General features: G+C 35.5%; 1 protein-coding gene across 12 annotated transcripts in view; it reads left to right on the top strand.

The window, feature by feature from the left end:
• Nucleotides 1-6,133: 6,133 nt before the first annotated feature.
• Nucleotides 6,134-24,222, top strand: part of LOC121318004 (transcription factor 4-like) — a 177,770-nt gene continuing 159,681 nt past the window's right edge. For 3 of the 12 annotated variants that reach the window (XM_041254181.1, XM_041254161.1, XM_041254217.1), the window contains exons 1-3: nt 8,428-8,529; nt 8,781-8,819; nt 9,844-9,916. In XM_041254181.1, the coding sequence (XP_041110115.1) occupies nt 8,428-8,529; nt 8,781-8,819; nt 9,844-9,916 (214 nt within the window). Of the gene's footprint in view, nt 6,320-6,487; nt 6,508-8,427; nt 8,530-8,780; nt 8,820-9,843; nt 9,917-24,222 lie in introns of those variants that run through there. The other 9 variants (XM_041254251.1, XM_041254236.1, XM_041254171.1 and 6 more) reach the window with 9 other exon arrangements.

The raw sequence follows: 24,222 nt of genomic DNA, 5'->3' as shown, positions 1-24,222 counted from the left end.
GGCTGTGATTGCAATAGTTTATCAGGTACTTATTTTGACTTAGAATGATAAATATTGTTGATATCTTTACACATGGAACCATGGCAACCATTTAAAACACTTGGTTACAAAACTTTACAAACCCAAGATGACTTGTATTTTGTACCATTATATCCTGTAAGTATATCTGACAGGGTAGCATCATGACCAAGTTCTTAATGGCAAACAAGACATTAACAAACAAAATGGCACAAGGGCCAAAACAAAAGATCTATACAAAAGATTTCACAGACATAAACACAGCAAGGCAACATAAAACACGCCCCTCCATGTCTATTTACAACATTACGTCTCCACTTATTCCAAACTAACACCCGTGATCACCATTTTTGTACACTTGAGGCCTGAGCTTAATGAATCATTTAATCAATTTTTGGCTCCAGTCACATTTCCACATGATTTTGCAAGCAGGAATTTAACCCCTCACACCTGTGCACCAGCTTGACTTCCACACTGCCACAGCACACTTGCGTTCTGTCATAGGGGTTTTCCTTCAAAATGTTAGAATCCTGCACTGCTTTCATGGTGCAAAAATGCAGAAGCATTTATTGAAGTCAGGGACTCTTCATTTTATTTTGGATTGCTATGGGGTTCTCCTGCAGGTGGCACCATTCTCCTCTCCGGTAGGGTCACAGTAGGTTGAAAAGCAGCCTCTCTTTTGACAACTGGAGTTATTATTAACCATTTTCCTAGATTCTGTCTGCTCCTATTTTAGACAGACATCTAGGCTTATTGTCACTCAAAATCCACGACCTTTTTTCAACTAAAATGTGTCATTTTTAACCAAGTTATATCCCTACCCGGCTGTTAAGAATATACAAGTTAGCAGAAATCCATCCTGCATATAAGACTACAGCATGGGGCCCAGGAATATGAACCTGAGCTCCGATGCGAGTGCAGCGCTTTAATCAGCTTTTCTCCAGTGTAACATTTGCAAAGGCTGTTCTAAAACACAGCAAAGGTTCAGGTTGGAGGCTTAGAGAATTTCTAATTTGCTCATTTTGTGTCTGCACTGGAGAAGTGCTTACTTTGTTATTCACGTAAACCTTAGAATAAAGGGTTTAAGCATGTGGTGCCAAATTGTATTGGCATGTTTTTCTAATTCAGCAGGATCTAGCACACTAATCTGTAAAACAGCCACCCATTAAGGCAATGAAGACAGCCGAGAGGCAGTGTGGATCAAGCTGTTGGCTAATGCTTTATGGTTCATACATTTTACATTATGTTGACTGTTATAATTCTGGTTTTGCTGGTTGCTGAAGTGTGCTCTATCAAAACGAAACAAATGTGTGACTTCTACGGTTCACTCATACTATAAATATCACAGTATTACACAGTAGGCCTTCACTGATTTCCCTTAATGGCCACACATAATGTATTGCCTATACTATTGGCAGTTTTAAGAACTGAAGGGGTGTTTACTTAAAAAAATAAAAATAAAAAAAACCCCACAAAAAACCCACAAAAAACATTCAACCATTTTTTTTTTTTTTTAATTACAGATTTATAATATATGAATACAAGTTTCTACCCCTCAGTATTTAAAGTTATGGAAAAATCATAAAGCATAGCAAATTACCATTTAATAACATTCACATTACTGACATTTATAAGTTGTTTCCAAAGAAATATAACCAAGATACCAATGGGCTTGAATAAAACCGTACAACCCAATCTGCTACTCCCACTCCATCGTTGGTAGGTTCAGGCTGACAGATGCCTGGGTATTTTAATCACCGGCACTATTTTAAAAGACAGTGAGAACACTGAAAATGTAGAGTCGTTAAATCTCAAGGCAGGCCACTGCATGGCACCCCTGCTGGGATGTCAGTCTCTAACACTGATATACTGATATGCTATTATTTTGGAAATAAACTCCCATGATATTAATGGTGATATTAAATTTAACATCCCATTTTAGTTACAAGTGACATTGTGATACCACACTTATTGCTTCCCGATCACACTTCCATTGATAAAACATGTCTTCTCCTGTTATAGAAAAACAAAATAATTATCTTTCAAATTATTTCGTCTTAGCATAGTACTGTTCATTTGTTGATGTTTCAATGGTCTTTGATAGAGAACATACTGCTATGAACCGTGCTTAGCTCAAACATTTAAAAAATAAGTTTCATTATGTAATAAAACACAGAAGCCAAATTTACATGAATGATACGTGGGCAATACAACTGCTTAATTTTGTACAGTTTATTTAATCTACCATTAAGCCACATAATGAAAAGAATGCAGGGAAAGGGTACAAACAGAACAGTGGAACTCTGGTCAGGGGCGGGGTTAAGGATTTTTGTTGTTACGTTGCGTCCGCAGTCCACACCAGAAAGAAAAACAACAAACAAGTTAGGAAGCGAGTGTGATGAGAGGAAAGTACAGCGTTCGTACGCTGAGGAAGTGCAGGTTCTAGTTTCTCTGTGGGCTGATAGAAGTGTTACTTAAGGAAGGCCAGAAATGAGAACGTGTATTCCTAAATTTCTGACGATTTTAAGCAAATGGACATAAATAAATCGGGTACGGTACACTTAACTCAGTCCAAAACAGAAAATTATACCAAATTTTGCATCCTTGACCTTTATTATATTAATATAAAGAAACAAATCGAAAATAAAACAATTATAGACTTATTTACAAAAGTAAAGTAAAACAAAATACTGTACAGCTGTACCATACATACAACTACGGTTCTCGTTGCGCTCACACATTATTTTTTTAAGCAACCCCCCCCCCCCAAAAAAAAACAACAATAAAAAGCATCGTATTTTTAAAAACTTTTCCCGTCTTCACAGAAGAAATTTAACTTTAGTTAGTCGTTATAATCAGTAAAAAAAAAAAAAACATATCGTGGGTGTCGGGATCCAATATAAATATGAATCTGCTATATATCGAGGGCCGCGATATAGAGACCCATAGAAAAACAAACAGGCTCATAAATAAATACTGCACAACCATTCCCTCGTTTTATTGGGTGAGTCAGGGTCTAGCGTAAATCCTCTACGCAAGCTGCTGCTTCTCATTTTTCGTATAAAAAGCAGCACACAATTTTAATTCATACTGCGATGGGTAATTGCTTCTCATCAACTTCTGTTTTTTTTTTTTTTTTTTTTTGTTCTCTTTTTCTTTTTCTTCTTTTTTTTTTTCTTTTCTTTAGTCTCCAATTAATTTCACAAGTCTTCCTCCCTTTCTCAAATGCACAAACCTGCTGCGTTGAAATCAATCAATAATAATAAAAACATTTTAAACAAGTGACATTTCTCACCACTTAAAAAACACATGGTATATATAGAGTGGTCTACTTAGTGAGCACGAATGGGATATGAAGTTTTTCACAGGAAGCTACACATATACAATACAATTCACTTGCATTAAAAACATTTTTTACAACAGAATAATTAAACTTTTAATTGTCGTAGCACTTTACTGTGTTTACAAAAAAATGTATAAATGAAGTCTTTGTGTCATATATAACATGAGAAAAGTTGGTAGGAGTCTCCAAATACAGCAGTTATGCTTCTGTTCTATCCTTTGTTTCAATGTTTACATTCCTGCTTCTTACACTTTCACATTTAACTGCACTAAAGTCTTTAACAAAGTTACAAGTTACTGAGATTATCAGAATTTAGGGGTATATGGATGCTCCCTTATCTGTACTGTATGTCACGGTTACATTTTTATATATGGCATACCTGGTGAAGTGCTTATCCAATTTTGACCAAATTTTCGAAGGACAGTCTTTAGCACAAGATATTTATTGTATCAGAATCTGGTAAAACATTGGTATTGGATCTTCTAGATAACTTGTCATAGTATGTTTTGACACTGTTTGAAACAGGTCAGGTTCATCAGCCTTTTATTCGATCCAGCAAAGTTCATTTGGTTTCAGAACCGGAGCTAGTCTGTGCATTACAGAACCATGACAGCATGGAAGTATAAAAACACAGTACCTGGCATTAAAATATGGTGATTTTGCACCAAAATAAAACATTAGGCTTAAGTGCTATATAATTAATTATACAGCAAGTGGACAGTGCTCTCCTCTCATTTTATATGGAAGTCAGCCATCCTGTAATTACTTAATAACAGTGGCAAAAGATGACACAAATGAATGACACCTGTTCTAAAACCACGGCTTGATGAAATACTTCACGTGGATGCTCAAGCCCTGTCCTCAAAAAGTGAACTCCTTCAGTGGACTACAATTATATTTTCAGCCAGGTAAATACATTTAATTTAAAGTCATAGTAGAAGAATGATGATTATCCATTAAATATTGTAGCACTGGATGAAACTGCTATTGGATAAAGAAGGCAGTCTTGACAGCAGAGCACGTTTCCATAGCTGGCAGGCTCTTTATTTGCAGCAGCAGGTTAACGCAAGCAACAGAGCTCACAGCATACGATTCTCTACTCTCTGAATCCACACACACTCACACCTGATGGGCCCTCTGTTATCCCCTTTTCACAGACATAGAAAAGACAAAGTTACAATTGTGAGACTCGACCAATCAGCGCCCAATGACCTTTATTACAATGTAACAGATTATAACATTCCTCACCCAAACAGGGTCTTCTACAGCTGCATGGGGTTCACATGAACAGCACCTGGTGACCCCCGTGTAGACTGCCTGATCGAGCCCCAAGCCCCAGCACCCTGCCGCATGGTGCAAGCAGTCAAGTCCTGCAAGTTAACAGTTCCAGAATGCAATACATCCACAGACAAAACCGATCTACCTGCACCGACCGCTGCAATATGACATCTCCATTTTTTTACTTGAAACTAGTTTGGTTATCAGATGTCCAAACTATATGCAGTTGACACATAATTTTAAACAATCCTCTGTACACTAACCCTTTGGAGTTTTCCAGTACATCTGGAAATGGTGTAACATTTTTACACTTTAAAATATCAAGGTGCAGATGCCTATACTGAAAATGTTTCCTCTTTAGAATTTCTAGGTAAACTTTATATATAGAAAACATCTAAGATAATATATGTGTTCATACAGCTGGGTGAACATTTACTGATGTGCTTGTGTGAGATGGTCTGCAAGGTACTGTTAGGTTTCAAATACCAAATTCTACAGCATACATGCAAACAATAACCTACCTAGTATTAGGCTAACAAAACTGTGAATGTTACTTTTCACTTGTCAAGGATGCACCTTGGTTTCTTGGGGATGTAGCCCATCCTGAGACTGTTGTTAAAAGTTTCTAGCAATTTTTCATAGTACGTTATTTTCTTATAGATTAGCCACCATGTGTTGATGTTTTATTGTACACAAGTATCAATCAAGCAATCTTGATTTTATGTAGCGCCTTTCATAGTGGACCACCATCACAAAGCGCTTTAAAAGAGTATAAACAATAGGTACCCATAATCAACCAAACCCTTACAAGAAAGTACTGGATGTGGTTATTTGCACAGGTTACTGCCAGTATTTCAGTGGTTTCAGTAAAATACCCATAATGCTCATAGAACCCACATACAGATTTATATCATGTTGTATTATCAGAACATAAGAACATAAGAAAGTTTACAAATGAGAGGCGGCCATTCGGCCCATCTTGCCCGTTTGGTTGTTAGTAGCTTATCGATCCCAAAATCTCATCAAGCAGCTTCTTGAAGGATCCCAGGGTGTCAGCTTCAACAACATTACTGGGGAGTTGATTCCAGACCCTCACAATCCTATGTGTAAAAAAGTGCCTCCTATTTTCTTTTCTAAATGCTCCTTTGTCTAACCTCCATTTGTGACCCCTGGTCCTTGTTTCTTTTTTCAGGCTAAACAAGTCCCTTGGGTCGACACTATCAATACCTTAATACTGTATAAATTATACAGTGTTATATTAAGTTATACTGTGCAATTCACAGTATTTTATTTGAGAGAGGAATATCTCTCTAAAAAGAGAGTTGGCACATCATCTGGCATGATAATGTTTTGCGAGGGGGCCAACAGCAGCACAAAAATTCCTTCGGTTTGCAAGACTGCAGGTTAACAAGAGAAACGCTTAAACGCGTAGGACCCTCAGGCACTCTAAAAGACAGACCCAAGCCTTGCGCGTGACGTCAGGGGAACGTGACCCGGACCTGGAGGGTCACGTGGGTCCCGGATGTGGATGGGACATAATGCATTTCTGAAACATGCTAGGTACAGTAAATTGCACTACTCTAGTGCAATAGAAAGTAAATGGGATATCTGAAAACAAAACAAAAAAGAAAAAACTAAGGGGAACATCTGGATTTACAACCGTATTTCTTTGGAAAAAGGGTATAGTTGCAATTGATAATGGTGTTTTAAAAGAAAACACAGTGACCGGAAATATATACATATATAATATATATATATATATATATATATATATATATATATATATATATATATATATATATATATAATATATATATATAAAATATAAAATAATTTGTTGTTGTTGTGGATAAACACATTAAGACCAGGTAAACCTAAAAAAGTTTGTTTAATATTATGTTCCATGTCATATACATTTTGTTTCCAAGGTGGCATGTGAAAGGAATTAATGTTTTTGTTGATAACTATTAAATGTTTTTTTTTTTTTTTTTTTTTTTTTTTTTTGAGCAAACATGGCAGGGTCAAGAAATTCGATATAATTTACTGGTGTAACTTTAATATTATACTCTCGAAATTATTTTAAAAAACAGTACAGTTACATTATAAGACATTGGGCTTTAACGTTTTGTAGTTTAGTGTTTTGTAGTCAGCCTTTGGTGAAGTATGTAATTATTATTTAATGTACAACTGTTACGCTATACTATGTCACGTGTAATTAGTCGTGTAATGTTTATGCTTTTACGATTATAAAAAATAGTAGAACATACACGTGTGTGTGTGTGTCTATTAAACGGAGCGATCACTGTAGTCGTATGACACACTGCATTGTTTAAATAAGTTAGTCACTGTGTTACGCGTTTAATTTTATTTGGTAAAGGTTTACGCGTGAAGATAGCGATGTAGAAATGCGAAATGTAATTATATGTTTTCCAAATAAAAGTAAGTCAATATCTATTTGTAAAGGAAACCTGTGAATGCAAATTGACAGCTTCGAATTTGCTCAGACGAGATCACAATATATAGCTTAGTTGAAAAGCCACGGAGTTATTGTGCTGCAGCTGTATATACCTTCAACAAGCAACACTGCATAGCCAGAAGTGATGCAAAGAAGAAACATAAAAAAACTTCACATCTTTTTTTAAATTAAGAGTAACTTATTGTAAGCCCCCAAAAACGTGTTTGCAATTTTAACTTGAACTTGATGAGGGACATAAATTGGTGGTCGTCTCGAACCCTTAACCTGTAAAAAAAAAAAAAAAAAAAAAAAAAAAAAAAAAATACTGCATGATCGTGAAATTAGGTAGGTGTTTTTTTTAATGGTTTTTTGAACCCATCTTTTTTATTTCCTTAAATATATCGAAACTTACAAAAATAAAAATAAAAAAATACTCGTTTAGATTCAATGCCTATTTATTCATATATGACGTTAATATTTGTTTTAAAAACGAATAGGTAATTGCGATTTAAATTAACATAGTTATACACTATTTGACATTTTGTTTAGATTTACTGTTGTTTTTCCTCGTTACATTGTTCCGAAGCTCAATTTGAGATCGTAAAGTGGTTATTGTAGCCTGTACTTCTATTTTCCTTACAGAGGTATGTAGAAGGAAAACATAGGTACGTGTTTTGGACTGTCTTATCAGAAACAAGTAGACAAGGGTAAACTGGGAACACGGTAAAATCACCACACAGAAGCTATATAAAGCCCTTTTTTAGCTTTCTGTTTTATCTTTTCTTTCAAACGAACCGCTGGCAACTGTAGTGTTAAAGCCTAAGGTATGTGAAAGGTTGCTACTGTAGCTGGTTGTCGGTGCCCATTCGTACTGTTCATAGGGTCGCACATGGGTGGACAAACTCGGTTGAATGGAAGCTGCAAATTACCCACAGGGGAACATTTAATAAAAAGGCCTGATATTTTCCTCCACATATCAAGGATTTGCACACATGCAGAGCCTCCTTTCTATTTCGGCGCCTGTGGTATGTTGTTGAATGCGCTTTCCACTTCCATCTCCCACGTTTAACCTGCTTACTGAGTTGGAGAGGGTTTCTTTAAGTCAGTCTCTTCATTCTGTTCCGGATGCATTCGTTTTATTTAAACCTCCTGTTGCATAATGCTGTGCTGAGTGACTTGGTTTTAAATACAAAGCGGAATCTTGAAAGTCAGAACAAGTGGATTTTGAAGAAGATCTCAAATAGTGATTCGATCTGTTTGTTCCCCCTCCAACCCCCTCCTCCCCCCCAAAGTCAGTTCGGGACCTAGTAGCTTCTGATCGCGATTTGTTTCCATGTTTTTAGGTTTGTGTGATTTTGCTAAAATGCATCACCAACAGCGAATGGCTGCCTTAGGGACAGACAAAGAACTGAGCGATTTACTGGATTTCAGTGCGGTAAGCAATTATTATAGATATTATGATATTGTAGAGAATTTGGTTACGTTTTTCTTTTATATTGAAACCATTTTATAATTTTCTGTTGCGTATATTTAAGGGAATTACTGTAGGGGGGGTTGTAATTCTGTACACTTGCTATGGGCTGTAATTGATTTGAGAACTAAAACTAATATGGATTAAAATGAAATATTTTCCAAAACATGTACAAAGAAATATGATATTGCATTAGTAATTTTGTTGTCTTATAGATGAGAAACAGCGATTTGAAAATGTTCCCAACATCAATGGTAGTATTCTACTTTTAAGTATTTTTTTTCTTGTTTTGTTCTTTTTTGTCCTTATTCCACATTTTAACATAGTATTGTAGATATTTTTAGAAACCCACATTTTTTAAAATGTACTTTTTATCTTGCTAAAAAAAAAACAAAAAAAAAAAACATTTAATTAACATAGACTTGTATCATTAAACGTACAGCATGCAGTTTTTATTATTTTGTTGTGGGTGTCTAATAATTGGTATGTGCTAGTTAGTGTATCGGTAATCTCTAGGAACAGTTGCAGTGAAGTTGACTGCGGTTTCTGAATGATTAATCCAAATACTGCTTGCTGTTTTCCAAATTGTACCTAAAATTGGATTATTAGGCAACCTTGGGAAAATAATTAATTTTGATTAATGGTTTTTGGAAGTTTGGACAGGAAATTATGCCTGTGGCCGTGTTTTTGAAATCCATGTTCTTTAATATCTTCACGTGTAACTTTTTCATTTAAGAAACTAGCCAAAGGTAAAAAATAAAACTCTTGGTTTTATATCTACAGTACAGAGTATGAATTTAGGGCAACAATTATACTCTTGACTGTTCTAGCCTACCCTCTTCAGTGGAGTTTCTTGTCAATTTCAGTGCAGTCCTTGATCCCATACTGTAGTTTAGGGGATCTGCCAAATTGCTAGGTGGATAATTGTGAATTTCTGAAGCTGAAAAAAAGGAAGCAGTTTTTTTTTTCATTTTAGCGGTATGTTTGAGAACAAAATGTTTCAAAAGGAAACAGGCCTATTTGCTGTTATAAAGATGCATGCTTGTCTTTGTTCCCAACATTAATGTGTATTGTTTTTGTATAAATATATAAATAGTAGAAAAATCCTAGTGTTAAATTCTGTATGCTTTTGTTACTGTATATAATATCTGAATGTATGTCAATTTAAAATAAATACTGTAATGTGTAATGTCTAATGGTAAAAATACAATAGGAAAACATTTTGATTTGGCAGAAGGGGTATCCTTTTGTTTTAAATGTTTATCTGTTTTCTTTTAGATGTTTTCTCCCCCAGTAAGCAGTGGAAAACATGGACCAACCTCTGTTGGAAGTGGACATTTCACAGGCACAAGTATGTAAATCAGAGTCTGTACTGAGAAGGTTTTTGACTTTTTGAACAGACCTCAAGTACTAACTAAGTAATTTATTTTTAAATTAGGTTTTTGTTTTTTTAAGTACATGTACAGTAGACCATTTGTTCTCATTATGCAAGAAGCTACTTTGAACTGCATTGAATGCACTTGCACACGCTACAGTAAGTGTGAATTTGATAAGAGCTGATAGCCAGTGGTCAAACTCCTGATTAAACTTCAGGACATATTTTTTGACAGTTGAGCTGTTCTGTGTTTTGCTCTGTGTAAAGAACGACAGCAGAATAATTTGAAAAATAAGCATCTCTTAAACTTGGTTCTAAAAATCGTGTTTTGTTTTTTTTCTGTGTTGTTTAAATATAAAATTGCACGAGGGGCTTACACCTTGTAGATACAATAAACAAACAAAAGCACCAGGTTTGTTGCACATTTTCTATTTTGACTGTAGCACAAATGTGTAAATGGTGCTGTATTGAGGCATGTCATTATTATTATTTATTTATTTTATTTATTTAACAATCTGGTTTATGTTTAAGGTTTCTTAAAGCATAATCATAACTGGTTACAAAACATGTTCATTGCTAGCACAAAACCTAAATATCCGTGAATACCACAAATTAGACTTGTGTTTTACATTTTAATGAATTGGATTGCTTCAAGAAGCTCCTATGCATAAGGTGCTTTGCACCAATCTGATATATTTAATGAGCACTGAAAATAATTATGCAACATTTAAAGGTCTAAACACAAGAGCTCTAAGGAGTGTTTTGATGGTTTCGGGGGCTGTGCATCTGAGCACTTGCCTGGGTTCTCCCAGGTATGTGACTTACCTATGTGATTTGTATTCTTCATATCACATGTAATGTTTAACCCTTTCAGTCCTGGCGGGACCTCAAGGGACAGCTTTATCTTCATGCTGTATGCTAACATATGCTGTCAGAAATCATATTGGAACCAAACTTGACTCCTAGGACCCAGTCTGCGCTAGTGTAGAAAATATTTTTTGTCCTGTTCTCATGTATTGTCAATAAAGGAGTCCCCTTTTGAATTACATAACTTAATTTTGACAAATAATCCAGGACTGAAAGGGTTAAAGGGGCTCGGGGCTTGGGGCTCGGGCCAAGCATATGGATGTCTGTGTTGAAATATCCAGAGATTACAGTGATCTTAAGTGTTTAAGGGTTGGCTTTTCAACTTGCATCCTGAAAATACACCAGCAAATGGTCCAGCTCTATTGCATTTAAAAAACAAATTGAGTGTTTATTAATAAACAGCATTTTTTATACACAGAAGTTGAGTGGTATATGGAGTGATGTCCATTCCTTACTTCTTACTATTTCTACTGTATGCTTAGTAAAATTGCTTAGCTGTTTCACACTGGGCTGTGGGTTTTTACTCGTCATACAATATGCACTGCATGTGTAACAAAACATAAGGACAAGCAGACCATTGTTTGGAGCATTTACCAATTAATTTCTATTTGAACTATAATTATTGAGATATAATTATTCCTGTTTGTTTGTTTTAAAAGGGAAGAGTGCAACAAAAAAAGAATAAACCCCCCATCCTCTTGCCAACTCTTACAATTGTACGTGTCTTAGAGGCAGATATGCTGATCATATGCTGTATTTTTGTTTTCTTAATCAGCATAGCTTATTAAGTCACAGTTAAGGGTAAGAATGTTTTAGCAATATCCTGCTTTATTTGATGCGCTTGTATAGTGACAGATAAAGTGATCTACATGAGCCAGTGTGTTCTTTTGCTTATTCATTTGAATCTGTTTTTGTCATGCTTGTCAGTCAATCTGGATTGATTGCTTTCAAAATAAAGATGAAACGAGAACATGAGTCTCTTAATACTATTTTTATTCCTGCTGAGTGTGTTAATGTATCATACTCCCTGTAAGCAGAACGACTACAAAAAGATGCTCCCTAATTATACAGTGGATTAGGAGTTAATGGGCATTTTCGCAATATTATTATTATTATTATGATTGTTATTATTGTTTGAGTACCATATCTAAGTCTCCTGTCTTGGGGGGGTTTCCCTGGCAGGTCTAATTATATCTGTTTCAGCTGTACTGAAATTAGCCATGCACGACCTTTTAAATGTTTGACCTTGTTTTCTGTAAATATTTCAACGGTACTATAAGCAACCCAAAACATCTGAGAACAAATTTTATTTTTATTTTAATGTAAATGTGCTCCTGGATTTGTATGGTAATTCGGGCCAATGAATTGCAGCTTAAACATCTCTGATAGTTATTATATTACATGAGAGAGAGCTTGAAGTGACAACACTGGTAACAGGTAGAACTGTAGGACACAATTATAAATGAAGTAGACAGCTAATGCCTTCTTGGGTGTTAATGCCAGAGTGAAAAACATGTTTGCTTGACTTTCTTATAGTTTTTTGCTGGTAACATTTCCATGTTTTTCCCTCTGTATCTACAATGAATATTTTGTAGCCCCCTTTACATGGGTGCCTAACTTTGTTTATAAGTGGGGGATAGGAGAGGTGAAGAAGAACTGACAAGCATAGCAAGACAATTTTTTTTTTGTTGCGAAGAAACTCTGGGAAACCTAATTTTACTGTTCAGTCTTTTTCAAGTCACTGTTTTTGTAATAGCAAACCTACAAAATTGGGCAGGTGTTTAAGCATAAATGTACAATATTTACTAACTGAGCATTTATTAAGCACAAACGCAAATCACACCAGTGGTATATCAGCACAATGCTACACAATACCTATAATTCTAATATGCAGCTTATTAAGTGGAAGTGTTAAACAAACACAAAGAATAACATGTACAAAATGTTATAATATGGCTTGTTTATTGAGAGATATATTGACATGTATGTTAAGTGAAAATATTCCTTATTCGGCTTTGTTTTAAATGTAGTGCTGGATGACACCATTTTTCACGACATTGCTGTGCAAGACATTGCTGCGCTCAGTTATGACAGCGAAACCAGCTGCTACAACACTTTCGGAACTTGCATTGCAATTCTTGGTCTTGGTAGGTTGAAACAATAAGCACCACCCTCACATGGCAATGCTTAGTGCTAATTGGTCGAAACACTAATTGTCAGCCCCCACATGGCAATGTTAATTGGTTGAAACAGTTGATTCATAATATTGGTACAGGCAGTGCAAATCAACCATGCTCCTATGTTAAAAAGAGAAAGTTGTGAGTGTGGCCACACCGCAACAACTCCCATTTCTAGCATTCCTTCGGCACCAAAATAAATGAATAAAAACAGCAATAAAAAACGGATGTGCCACTGGGACGGGTTAGTATATGAAATGTATCTACCCCAGACTAAATCCACCCACATGTTGCGGGTGGCAATTTCAAACTGCATTTACTCCAAAAGAGATTTCATTATATCAACTCTATAAGTAAATATTGAGGAGTTGCCCTTTTTATGAATCAGCATTTATTTCTAAATGTTTTACATAATATACCTAAATGTTTATTATTAAACAAATATGAGTTTAAATTATTAGTAAGTACACATGCTTCGATATGAAAGCTGAATGTCAATATCGGCAAAGAATAACTACGTTGCAAGTTTTTAATGAAAAAAATGTTGTAGCCAACTTAAAATCAGGCTCATGTGATTTTGAAATGCCACTATTTGATATGTTTACTACTGCTTAATCTAAGTTACAAAATACAAGATCAAACTTGAACTTCTTCATGGCCCCGTGGCAACATAAACTTAAACTTAATATTACTTTTTTTTATAACCATCTGATATTCTCTCTTCCTTACCTTTTTTCTTTTAATAATAGTCTGATACTCTCGCTTCCTTAAGATATTTTTGGGAGTAATAAAAAATATGTGCCTATAGTTGAGTATTACTATTTTGTTGAGTCGTCTCTCCTGACCGCCTGCCGAGTTCACATTCTTTTAACAAAGTTTTTTGTTAGCTAACTTTAGCCACGGTGCAGACATTGCGTCAAAACAATATGTTCACGTAGAGAGAATTAATTGCGGTTGTTTCTAAATGTGTCATATCCTCTGAATACCTTTCCATTTTTATATTTTATTTTAAACCTTTTAAAGCAAAACCAATGCCAAACCTAGTCTAATATATAATGAACGAAAAAAGGGGAGGGGTGAAATATATAATTTGAACCCCCCAATATTGAAAGTGTGTGTGTGGGGGGGGGGGGGGGGGGCGGGCACACATGCCCCTTCTGCCCCATGGGTAAGGTATCTGTGCCCCTTTAGATAATTTCAGTAACTGAAAAGGAGATGTATTTCTACAGTACCTGGCCCAGAGCATTGTTTGCAGTGTTGGTTGCGCTTACTACTGTTCAGTGTCATCCAATGAAGGTGTTCAGTTTAGGACTTGTGTGGATTTTGTGTTATGTGTTGCGTGTGGTGTGTTAGTGTTGGTGTATAGTATTGGTGCATGGGATATAAATGGGTCTGTGTAGCACAAGTGATTTAAAATATATGGATTTAACTAGGGATTGCACACGTGAAATGCTTGTGCACGTGAAGTAATTGTACTTTAGTGACAGTGCACGTAACTTTACTAAATGATCACACATTCGTGCCCCCAACGTGTTTATACACAGTGCCTGACCCAAGTTAACTTATTAATTAAATATAAACTTAGGACTGTTGTCGTGGGATTCAAGTGAATGTGTAATTAGTGTGAATCCTGGCACAACAGTCAAACGCTGTGCGATGTGATGGTTGTGCAACAACTCCACACACTACACATATATTATATACCACACACACAACACACACACCACTATACATATAAAACACTGTTGTATAACATGATGACTACGTTTACTCACTTGGGGGAGTGAACCCAGTCACTCAAGTCAGTTTGTTCACAGTCAAAACAATCACAGTCAAACAGACAAAACCGGTTTTCTTTTACAATGTATTAAAAAAAACAAATTTTAAAAATAAACACGGACGGGGCTAATGCACATTACGTGTAGCATTAGAATCTTGAATTGAAATCTAAAATTGTCCACAACCAAAAGGAGACCTAAATTACATTGACATTTTTTCATGGTACCTAAATTGAAAAAGTTCCAGGATTTAATCTTTTAAATACATAAACAAACACATACTTAAAAGTTTTGAAAATGGTACTTTCAGATATAATTTTTAAATGTTGAAAACATGCTTCACAAATTCAACATTTAAAATCAGACTATGAGTCAACATTTAGCTAATATTTCTAACATAAATCTGTGACTAAATACATGTAACTTCAATCATTATCATTTAGCTGTTGAATCTGAAAAAATTAATCTGGGTTTTCACAAAATAAATATTTATTTTGCCAGCTAAATGAGCCCCCACCCATTGAAGCATTTGATTTGGCATTGTATGCTGCAGAGCTGCCCTTATACTCCGAGAGCCAATCTCTCCTCTGCATACTACAATGCCAAAACATGTAAACATTTCAAAAATTTTAAGAATGTGTTGTTAACATTTATGTATTAAGCTAAATCAGAACTTTTATGGTTAAATCTAGGAAAAAAATACACAATTTACATTAAATCCAGGGAAAAACACAATTTCGGCTCTGTTCACTGCAGTTTCACTGACATTCGCACTTCAAACATAATTTCTTCGGTTCTACAATTCCTAGATTGATTGTCAACGGCTTGTTTGAAAGGTAATAACCTGGACTAATTAGCTGTCAGTTAGGTATGTATTTAACATTTTCTATCATTTAAGAAAAAAAAACTTTCATTTTTATAGAACTGCTTCTTTAGTCATAGTCATTGCTTTAGAGGATCCTCTTGAGAGGCTGTTAAAGATGTTTGTTTATTTTTGAGACCTGTGCTTAATTCCTACACTTAAAATTACTTTAACTTCATTTGGGCCTGTGTGTAATTTACTTACATAGTCTATACAGAGACTGTGTGCTAAAGAAAAGTTGCATTGGGAATAAACAAATGTGTCAAAAGGGAATAATACCATTGAACATTTGGCCTGTACTTGGTATTTTTAGATCTGTGTGGAAAGGGAAAACAACTGATCTATATGTGTAAATAGGGTTATGTGTCTAACTATTCTATGCAGCATATTTTCTTTTACAACTGTGAACGTGTAGTTGCCTAGGATTTTAAATATTTTTTGGCTAAGGCACAAAGAGGTCACACAGTGGGCCAGTGGATAAACTTGGAATCAAACTCAGTATATATTGGCTCCTACTAGCCCTCTCCTGCTACAAGGCAGTGAGAGACTAGTGGAAAAAGCAGTGCCAAGAAAAGGGTCTTTTACTGAGATTTGTTAAATGTACTGTCTGTTTTGAAGTGTTCATACAGCCTCCTCCTGTGTTAGCACGTTGGTATTTGTTGTTGGAGCTTAACCCAGTCTTAAGATGTGTTAAGGAATAGCCTATGTGTTTGAATTTTGGTGATGCTTGCTTTTTTTGGTTATTTTTGTAATTGTTGTTGCAAAAGTATTGTCGGTCATTTGAGCTTCTGTGCCTCCCTGAAATTTGCTGAAAGTGCTTTTGTTTGATAAGCTCTTAACCAGCTAGCTGAAAGCAAATTGTTTGTTTTTTTGTGCAAAATAAAACCTTGGTAGTGTTTTTATAGCATATCCAGACATTTGGTTGTTGCTTTACACTCCCACTTCATAGAACCTGTAAGTGTGACACCCAGGATTTTAGAAGATATTATTCTCTTGATACCACTGTAGCAGAGCAATATTCCACTTATTCTACAGACATATTAGAAGAACACTTGCAATGCCTTTCTAAGAGCTAATGCTGTCCAGTGTGCAGAGAACTAGTGCCCTCTGAATAATCATCTGCTGAGGTAGAGCATAATGCCATCTGGTACAGGCATGAGCAAGGATGTAGAGGGTTTATGGGGGGAAGAGCACAAGAGAAGAAAGGGAATTCTGATTGTCCTTAACAGATTTTAAAGGGATGCATCACTTTCTCCCAGCATGATCCTTAAAATGAAGACACAGCAGAAAAAAAACTAAAGTTCTAAGAAAAAAAAAAAAAAAAAACAGAAAACACAGCCAAATTTCAAATAAAACCCTAATGTGACCAGTGTGACCTACAAGGTGACAATTGTCAGCACAGGTTTTTGGCAGCCAAGAATTAGGCCTTGTGACATTCATACCAAAATAGAACAAAGAATGAACCTATACAGTATTTTAATCATCCACACCAAAAAAAAAGTATTGTGTATTGGCCTTGCCTTTGCATAGTTTTACTTTTTTTTATGTATGATAACAACTCTTGGGGAGATTTGAGTTTACCTAGGCTTTGGTGGGGGGGTTAGACATGAGTTGCTTTTTTTTTTTCTCCTTTTGTTAAAATACTTGTTCGTCATAATTTCCGTGCTTTGGAAATGTGTATGAAGCTGTTTTTACAAAGCATGTTTACTAAATACTGGATTACTGAAATTAAGTTAAAGGGCTGGACAAGTTGCAGTAAGTCAGGAGTGCACCTCTGCAATAGTCAGTGCTTTGAAAGATTCGTTAGTCTGATTTGAGGAGGTTCAGCTGTTATTTTCTAGTTATTGGTAAACTAGCATCTGGTTCATTCCCTGATGCCGTTGTGTGAGGCTACATTGCTTTTTGTGTCTGTGCCGGGGCTTAAAACATAATTTACTACAAGGAAGCTTGCAGGGTTTTTCTGTGCTTAGTCTCTGTTTGTCTGATTGCTTATTGCTTTTTTTGAGACCTGATTCAGACTGGAGAAGCATGTTTCCTTGGAAGATGCAATTAGAAATGGGAGTATTTTTTTTTTTTTTAACATGCTGACATGTGCACAGCTATGTTTGTATGTATGAGTGAGTGATATTGCATTTGTGCATGTGAAAGGAATTCCATATTTGTCTGCCTACAAGATTATCTATCATTCCGATCACCCATATTGGTACAGGTGCTGGAAAAAAAACAATGTCTTGGATGGTAAAAACTGGTAACGTGCATTATAGGCCAATATAAAACGTTTCCAAACATTGAACATAAGTATGTAAAAAGCAGTATTTGTTTTTGTATGCTGTTTATCTTTTTCACTTTTCTATTGAATGCTGCTTTTTAATAAAAAGCAGTTGTAGATGTAATTTACTGAACACTTTCTTCCTTCCAACCGTTTCACCTCTGGAGACGCTAAATGAAACCTGAGCTGCAGACGGGACATTCTCATGGAATGGTTCTCACATGAAAGGCTTTTGTCAGCCCCCAGTATAGGAACTGAGTTTATTTGATGTTTGCAGGTGTTCAGCAGAGAGTACTAAAACAAATCCAGTCATTTAGGGCCTTCAACTTCGGCAGTGGGCAGTTGGGTTGGGGTACATTTTTTATGGCAGTGATGAAACCAGCTTCCCTGTTTTCTTCACAGATCAAAGCTGTGATTAGTTGTACAGGGAAGCAATAATGGGAAAAACAGACTGCAGTATTCATCACAGTATAAAATGTTTATCCTGATAAGTTATGGAACAAAAGAGAACTTTTCCTCCTGCATTGGCGGGGTTTGTTTCCTTCAACAAAATCCTTGAATTCATTTGGAACTTGCCAAAATAAAAATGCCCTAAGTTTACATTTTGGCTTACTTATTCATATACCTTTAATTTATTAACCAACCCAAACTGCCCAAACTGACCTGGATGGCTAAATTCCATTCTGCAGTGTTATATCTGATTTTATGTACTGGGGTCTATTACATGTTATTAAAATGAAACCAGTGCAAATGTGACACTTCATATTTTAACAGTTTAAGCATTTAAATGACAGTGGCGTTTAGATCGGCAGCTGTTTAGATTGAGAGACCTCTCTGCCTTTTGTATGTGAACACTTTATACTGGAAAAATAAATTAAAATAGTAAAGTTGTTCTAAATTAAAGGTATATATATATATTTTTTTAGTGTGATCATTTTTGGGGTACATTTTTTATGGCGGTGATGATTTTATTCCAGTGCCAAACTGAAATACAAATCAACTGATGATAGCAGGCCCATCAACGGTTTGCATGCTTTGGACCTGCAATGTTAACACGCTGAGTAATTTTAATAGGTTACTGTACAGAATTCTGGACCAACATGAATTTCTTGTTGCATTGGCTCACTTTTTATTTATTTATTTATTTATTTTTAAACATCAGTTTAGAATTGTTTCTTAAAAAAAAAAAAAAAAAAAAAAAAAAAAAGTCTTAATCAACATAATCCAGGTGTAAGGTTGTTTTGCTTTGGGGAAAAAAAAAATATTCAGGTTATCCAGTGTTGTACAAGTCAATGACACTTTAAACTCGACAAGTTTAATATACTAGCTGAGGTGATAATTAACACCTTTGCTTTCACACAGGCACTCAACTTAAACTACTTAATCGCTGTGTTTGTCATGTTCATACCAAGTGCAAATAAAATGTAACAATTGCAGCCTCAACTAAAATATCAGGTTCAGTATTTGTGTTATTTAAATTTTAGAGATTTTTAACAGTGTAGCTGTGATACCTTTTTTTTTCACCCTATTAAGTAAACAGAAATGCTGTTGACGATTAACATACAAAAATGTACCTGTTCATGTAGCAATTGCTTTCTCACTTTTTCGAGTTGTGCTTTTTCCTTTTGAAAAATGTTTGTTTTACAATTTGCCATAATCCTTGACTGCTTTCCTGTGTTTAAGAGCTTTCCTTTTGCTATCAGTGATGATAAATCAAGGATTTATTACACATTCAGCCAGGCTGTTATATCATGGAAATTAGTTTCATGGCATTTTTATTATTTTTATTTAATCTGTTCTCAGGAAACATGTGCATGTTAAAAATAAATAAATAAAAACTGTTTTGATTTGAAAGTGCTGGCTGTTGTAAGTTTACCCTTTTGATGTGGTTTTAATACCATTCCCCAAGTAATTATGTATTTAATTGCTAAAATGTGGCTCTGTGTGTGAATAAAATGAGACCTGCTGTTTGTTTGTTAGTTGGCTGGTGCTTTTGTTTATCACAAGAGACCTCTGCATACGTGTTCTAAAATTGTGGCTTTTTTTATGCCCCAGAGAATAGAAGAAGGTATTCAAAATTTTTGAATACATGTAAAAAATCAATTCAAGATCCTCATAACATCCTCATACCTTGTATTCAATTTAAAAGTTACCTAGCTACAACTACTATGATCCACTAATGGCACTGAATATATTATTTGTTCGATATAAAACATGCCTGTTTCCTGTCAGTGCATCTGGGAATTAATAGATAGTCTGTGTAGGGCCACAGGTCTGAACTGTGGAATGTAACAGTTTGAGTTGTGGGCTGTGGTTGCATTCACAGTCCAAAAGACGTAGTTGTGAATTAACACATGGTATTTCATAGTGTTTTTTGAAAAAGGGGAATACTATATTCACTTGGTTCATTTGAGCACTTAACTTTGAACTGAAGTGAGGTTTGTTTGCATGCATATGCAATACACCCTCGCTATAAAAGACTGTAAACATCCAAGAAGGTATGCATGGGATGCCACTTCTGCAGTGAATTCAACTCTTTTTGTTTAATGTAAAGCGCACGCTGTGTAACTATGCATCCAAAATGAAAATCATTTTATGTTGCAACAAAGCTGTAAAATATATTGATCGTTTGAAAAAAGGAATAACACAGGCAATCTCTGTCGTGAATATAAGTTGTCAAAAAACACTGTTTTTTGGCTTGTTCAGCAACCATGCGGCAAAGCAGAACTGATTTAAAATAAAAATAAAATTAAATAAATCAATACAAAAAATAAATAAATAAGTAAAACAAGGCTCTGATGAGCTTTTCATGTCAAACTTTTCATGTCAGTCAGATTGATTTGGAATACAAGCTCAGCAAGGGATTCTTGCATGTTGGATTAAGATTTGGTGTACTTTAAAACGATTCTTGTCAAATAGATTTGGAATAAAAATTCAGCTTCAATTCAGGATTTTTGCTTTCTGTACTGAGTTTTAATTCTTTAACACATTGGATAAAGCAAAGACAGAGTGCTGCATACATGAGACAAACAGGTACATGTAATTCCACTTTTACTGCAACAGTTTATCGTTCATTGTGATTGTCCTTTCGCTTTAACAAACCCCTCGATATAACAAACAAAAAGTTTTGACCCCCACATGTTTGTTATAGCAAGGGTGTACTGTATGAATGTGCCACACAAAGTCACTTCCCTTCAGAATTTGTTTTAATGAAACCAAACAGACCTCTTTAGGAGGTCATCTCTGTTCAATTGGACATACAGAGTTTGGTTCGTTTGCTTCAATGCAGAAGCGGACCAGTTCTTTTGAATGGAAATGTGAGGCGAAATCAAATCTAGAATGTAGCTCTTCCATAGGTTTATTATACATACCATATGGGGAGATAAGGTCCTGAGATTATTGATGAAAACATGACCAATTAAATGTACAGTAGTTTAAACTTCCTTTTAGTAATCCTAGTTTTCTGCCTTGCCTCTTTTTATTGTCCGACAGCTTCTGCCCATAAACAACCTCTGCAGGTCGTTAACATCTAGTAAAGGACCTCCACGTTGGTTATTAACTTTAAATAAATACATCTAAATACTAGTGTATAGATGGGGGGGGGGGGGGGGAATCCCTGATTGGTGGCTTTGTTGATGTAGACATGCACAATAACTTAATGTGTACTGTAGTCCCAAAACATAATGGACAGGGAGTAGATGTTAAACCCAACAGCATGCAAATGAATCCATCGGTAATGTGATTTACAGTATAAGTTTTTCAAATGGGAAGATCCTTCCACCTAAGCTAGTGTAAGTGTCAAAAGGGAACCAGTCACTGAAATTGTTAATATTATATATCGGAGCTGATAATGTCATGCTTTTAGCAGTTCATTTTACTGTTTGTAAGGTAATAGCCTTGGATCAAATTAAATGAGCCTGTGCTCTTCTAGCAAAAGAGAAGAGGTTTGCTCAGTTTAAAAAAACCTCCATCTGTACAGAGATATCTTGCACTGAAACCAGAAACGCGAAATAGACTTGTGCTGTTACGGGCAGTCCATTAATTTTCACAAATTAAATATTATCTTTAAATATTTAAAGGTTAGATGAATGTTGATAATGGATTTAGACAGCCATTAAGCTATAATTGCTTTCTAATGTACTTAGTGCAAGACATTTGATACAATTTGCACAGAAGAGACCTGTAACACAGAGATCCCTTTCACACAGTCTTGTTTGGGGGAGAAAAGAAAAAAAAAAGATTCCGACCAATTTATTTATTAACTGTTTAACAAGCAGAAGCAACCCTGCAGGGCCTCAAGAATGGGATCTGTTGTGGAAATGCCTGAAAAAGAGACGATACTGTAACCACTGTTTTTTCATACATCTTTTTTTTTAAATTCTAGCTTGTACCATATTCCTTTTGAATTTAAGACACTCGCGAATTTAAGACTCAGCACAAATTTCCCACCCTCGATTTGAGGGAAACATTAAACCTCAAGTAAAGATGCATGTACAAAGATACTGCCTCAATTACGCGTATAAGAAAACGATGTATGGAGGGAGTTTGCGGCTGTCTGCTGTCACACAGAGCATTACAGTTATGTGCTGCTTCTCATTTCCAGTCGTGACTACTTGCACCTGTTTTTCTCTCTTTTTGTGAACCATGGTATTTCTTGGCATGTTTAAAAATATGGGGGTCTGATCAACATTTCCGATCTGTCCAAGCTGGTACTGTTGGTAGAACTGAGCCTAATAATGAAACGCTGAATTTGTAAAAGCTTCTCTTCAAATTCCTCAGGAAGACAATGGCACTTCTTTGAAAATGGCTGCCTGTATGTCATGGATGATTTGAGATTGGGCAGTGACATTTTTGTTCCTCTTTTCTTGGCAGTCAGTCACGTTGCTGTTTGTGTACTTGGGCAATTGCGTCTTTTATTGACGCCTTTTAGACGCAGGTAATTTCTTTTAAAACAAAAAAACATTTAAAAGGTGCATCTTAAATTCAAAGGAATATGGTATTTGTAGCTATAGTTACACTCTGGCAACATCATATCTGTCTAGTGGTAACTGTCATTTGTGTGTAGTTTAATTCTGAATCAAGGGAGAGGAATTAAAAAAGTTAATTAAAATACTGTTGTTCAATCTAAACAGAAACTTTAAAATGCCCATCATGATTTTTTTTTTTTTTTTTTTAGCTTGTAGCTTGCTAACAGCATGACGGGAATGACCTAACTATTTAGAGTACAATTTCGTAAGCCTGATAGTAGCCTGTTACAATTTTTGGTAGACTCTCGCCAAACCGACTTGTGTTTTCTTAACAAATATTGTAGTACATCCTTTTAGTGAATTCTGACACTTGTTTCCATAGTGATGCTGCAGCTTCATAAATTTAGGGGTTAAACTGAATGTATGAGAAGATCCTACAGATTGCTGCAGCATTACAATCAAGACAACTCATTCAGTTCAACTTTATCTGCTTTGCCAAAATAGACCTTGATAGTTCTGCAAAGAACTTGGTGTTGGTGATACATTACAAGGCTTGACGTTTACTGTAACTGACTGGATATATTTTAGATTCATTGTCACCACAGATTTACCATGGCCGTTTTATTAAATGATTGTCACAAAGACGGCTGTAGTGGGTGACGTCAGACCAGAACCAGGAACCAACACAGAAGAGACAGAGAGACATGGATTTTTGGTGAAGCTAAGCGCATGGTTGCGCTCAGCATTTAATGCACAGACAGAAAGTAAAAGGTTGCAAGACAAACAAAACACAGGACACGACACTTTAACCAAAACGAAGAGACAAACAAAACGGACTACACAGACAAACACGGTGAGCTGTTCTTACTTTAATTATGATTATAACTGTTACCTCTCTCCAATCCCGTTCTCCACTCACCGAACACACAACCCCAAGTGAGTGAAAACGTGCTCCTTTTATGCAGCTGTACCGAGACTCGATTGCTAATCAGTGATTCAACTGGAGTCTCGGTACAACTGCACGTGAATTAATAAAAGTGCAATTCCCTGTGCTCACATATTATTACATTTTACCTGCACGTGAAGTGCTGTGCAATCTTCGTGCCTAAATACAAATATACATTTTAAACACTTGTGTGCATAACCCGTATTATAGCCCGTTTACCAATGACTATACACCAACATTAACACACAACATGCAACATACATCACCGAAATACACACAGGGGTGGGGCGACATTGCCACAGTGATGTAAACACTTGCAACAGGGAATCTATTTTCTTGTAATACTGAAACTATAAATTCAAATAAATTCCACTTACTATTTATAAAAAGTCTGTTTTTATTTTTAGTTAGAAAAA

This window comes from Polyodon spathula, chromosome 1 (genome assembly GCF_017654505.1).
Source record: "Polyodon spathula isolate WHYD16114869_AA chromosome 1, ASM1765450v1, whole genome shotgun sequence".
Lineage (NCBI taxonomy): Eukaryota > Metazoa > Chordata > Actinopteri > Acipenseriformes > Polyodontidae > Polyodon > Polyodon spathula.
This window is presented reverse-complemented; position numbering and strand designations above follow the sequence as displayed.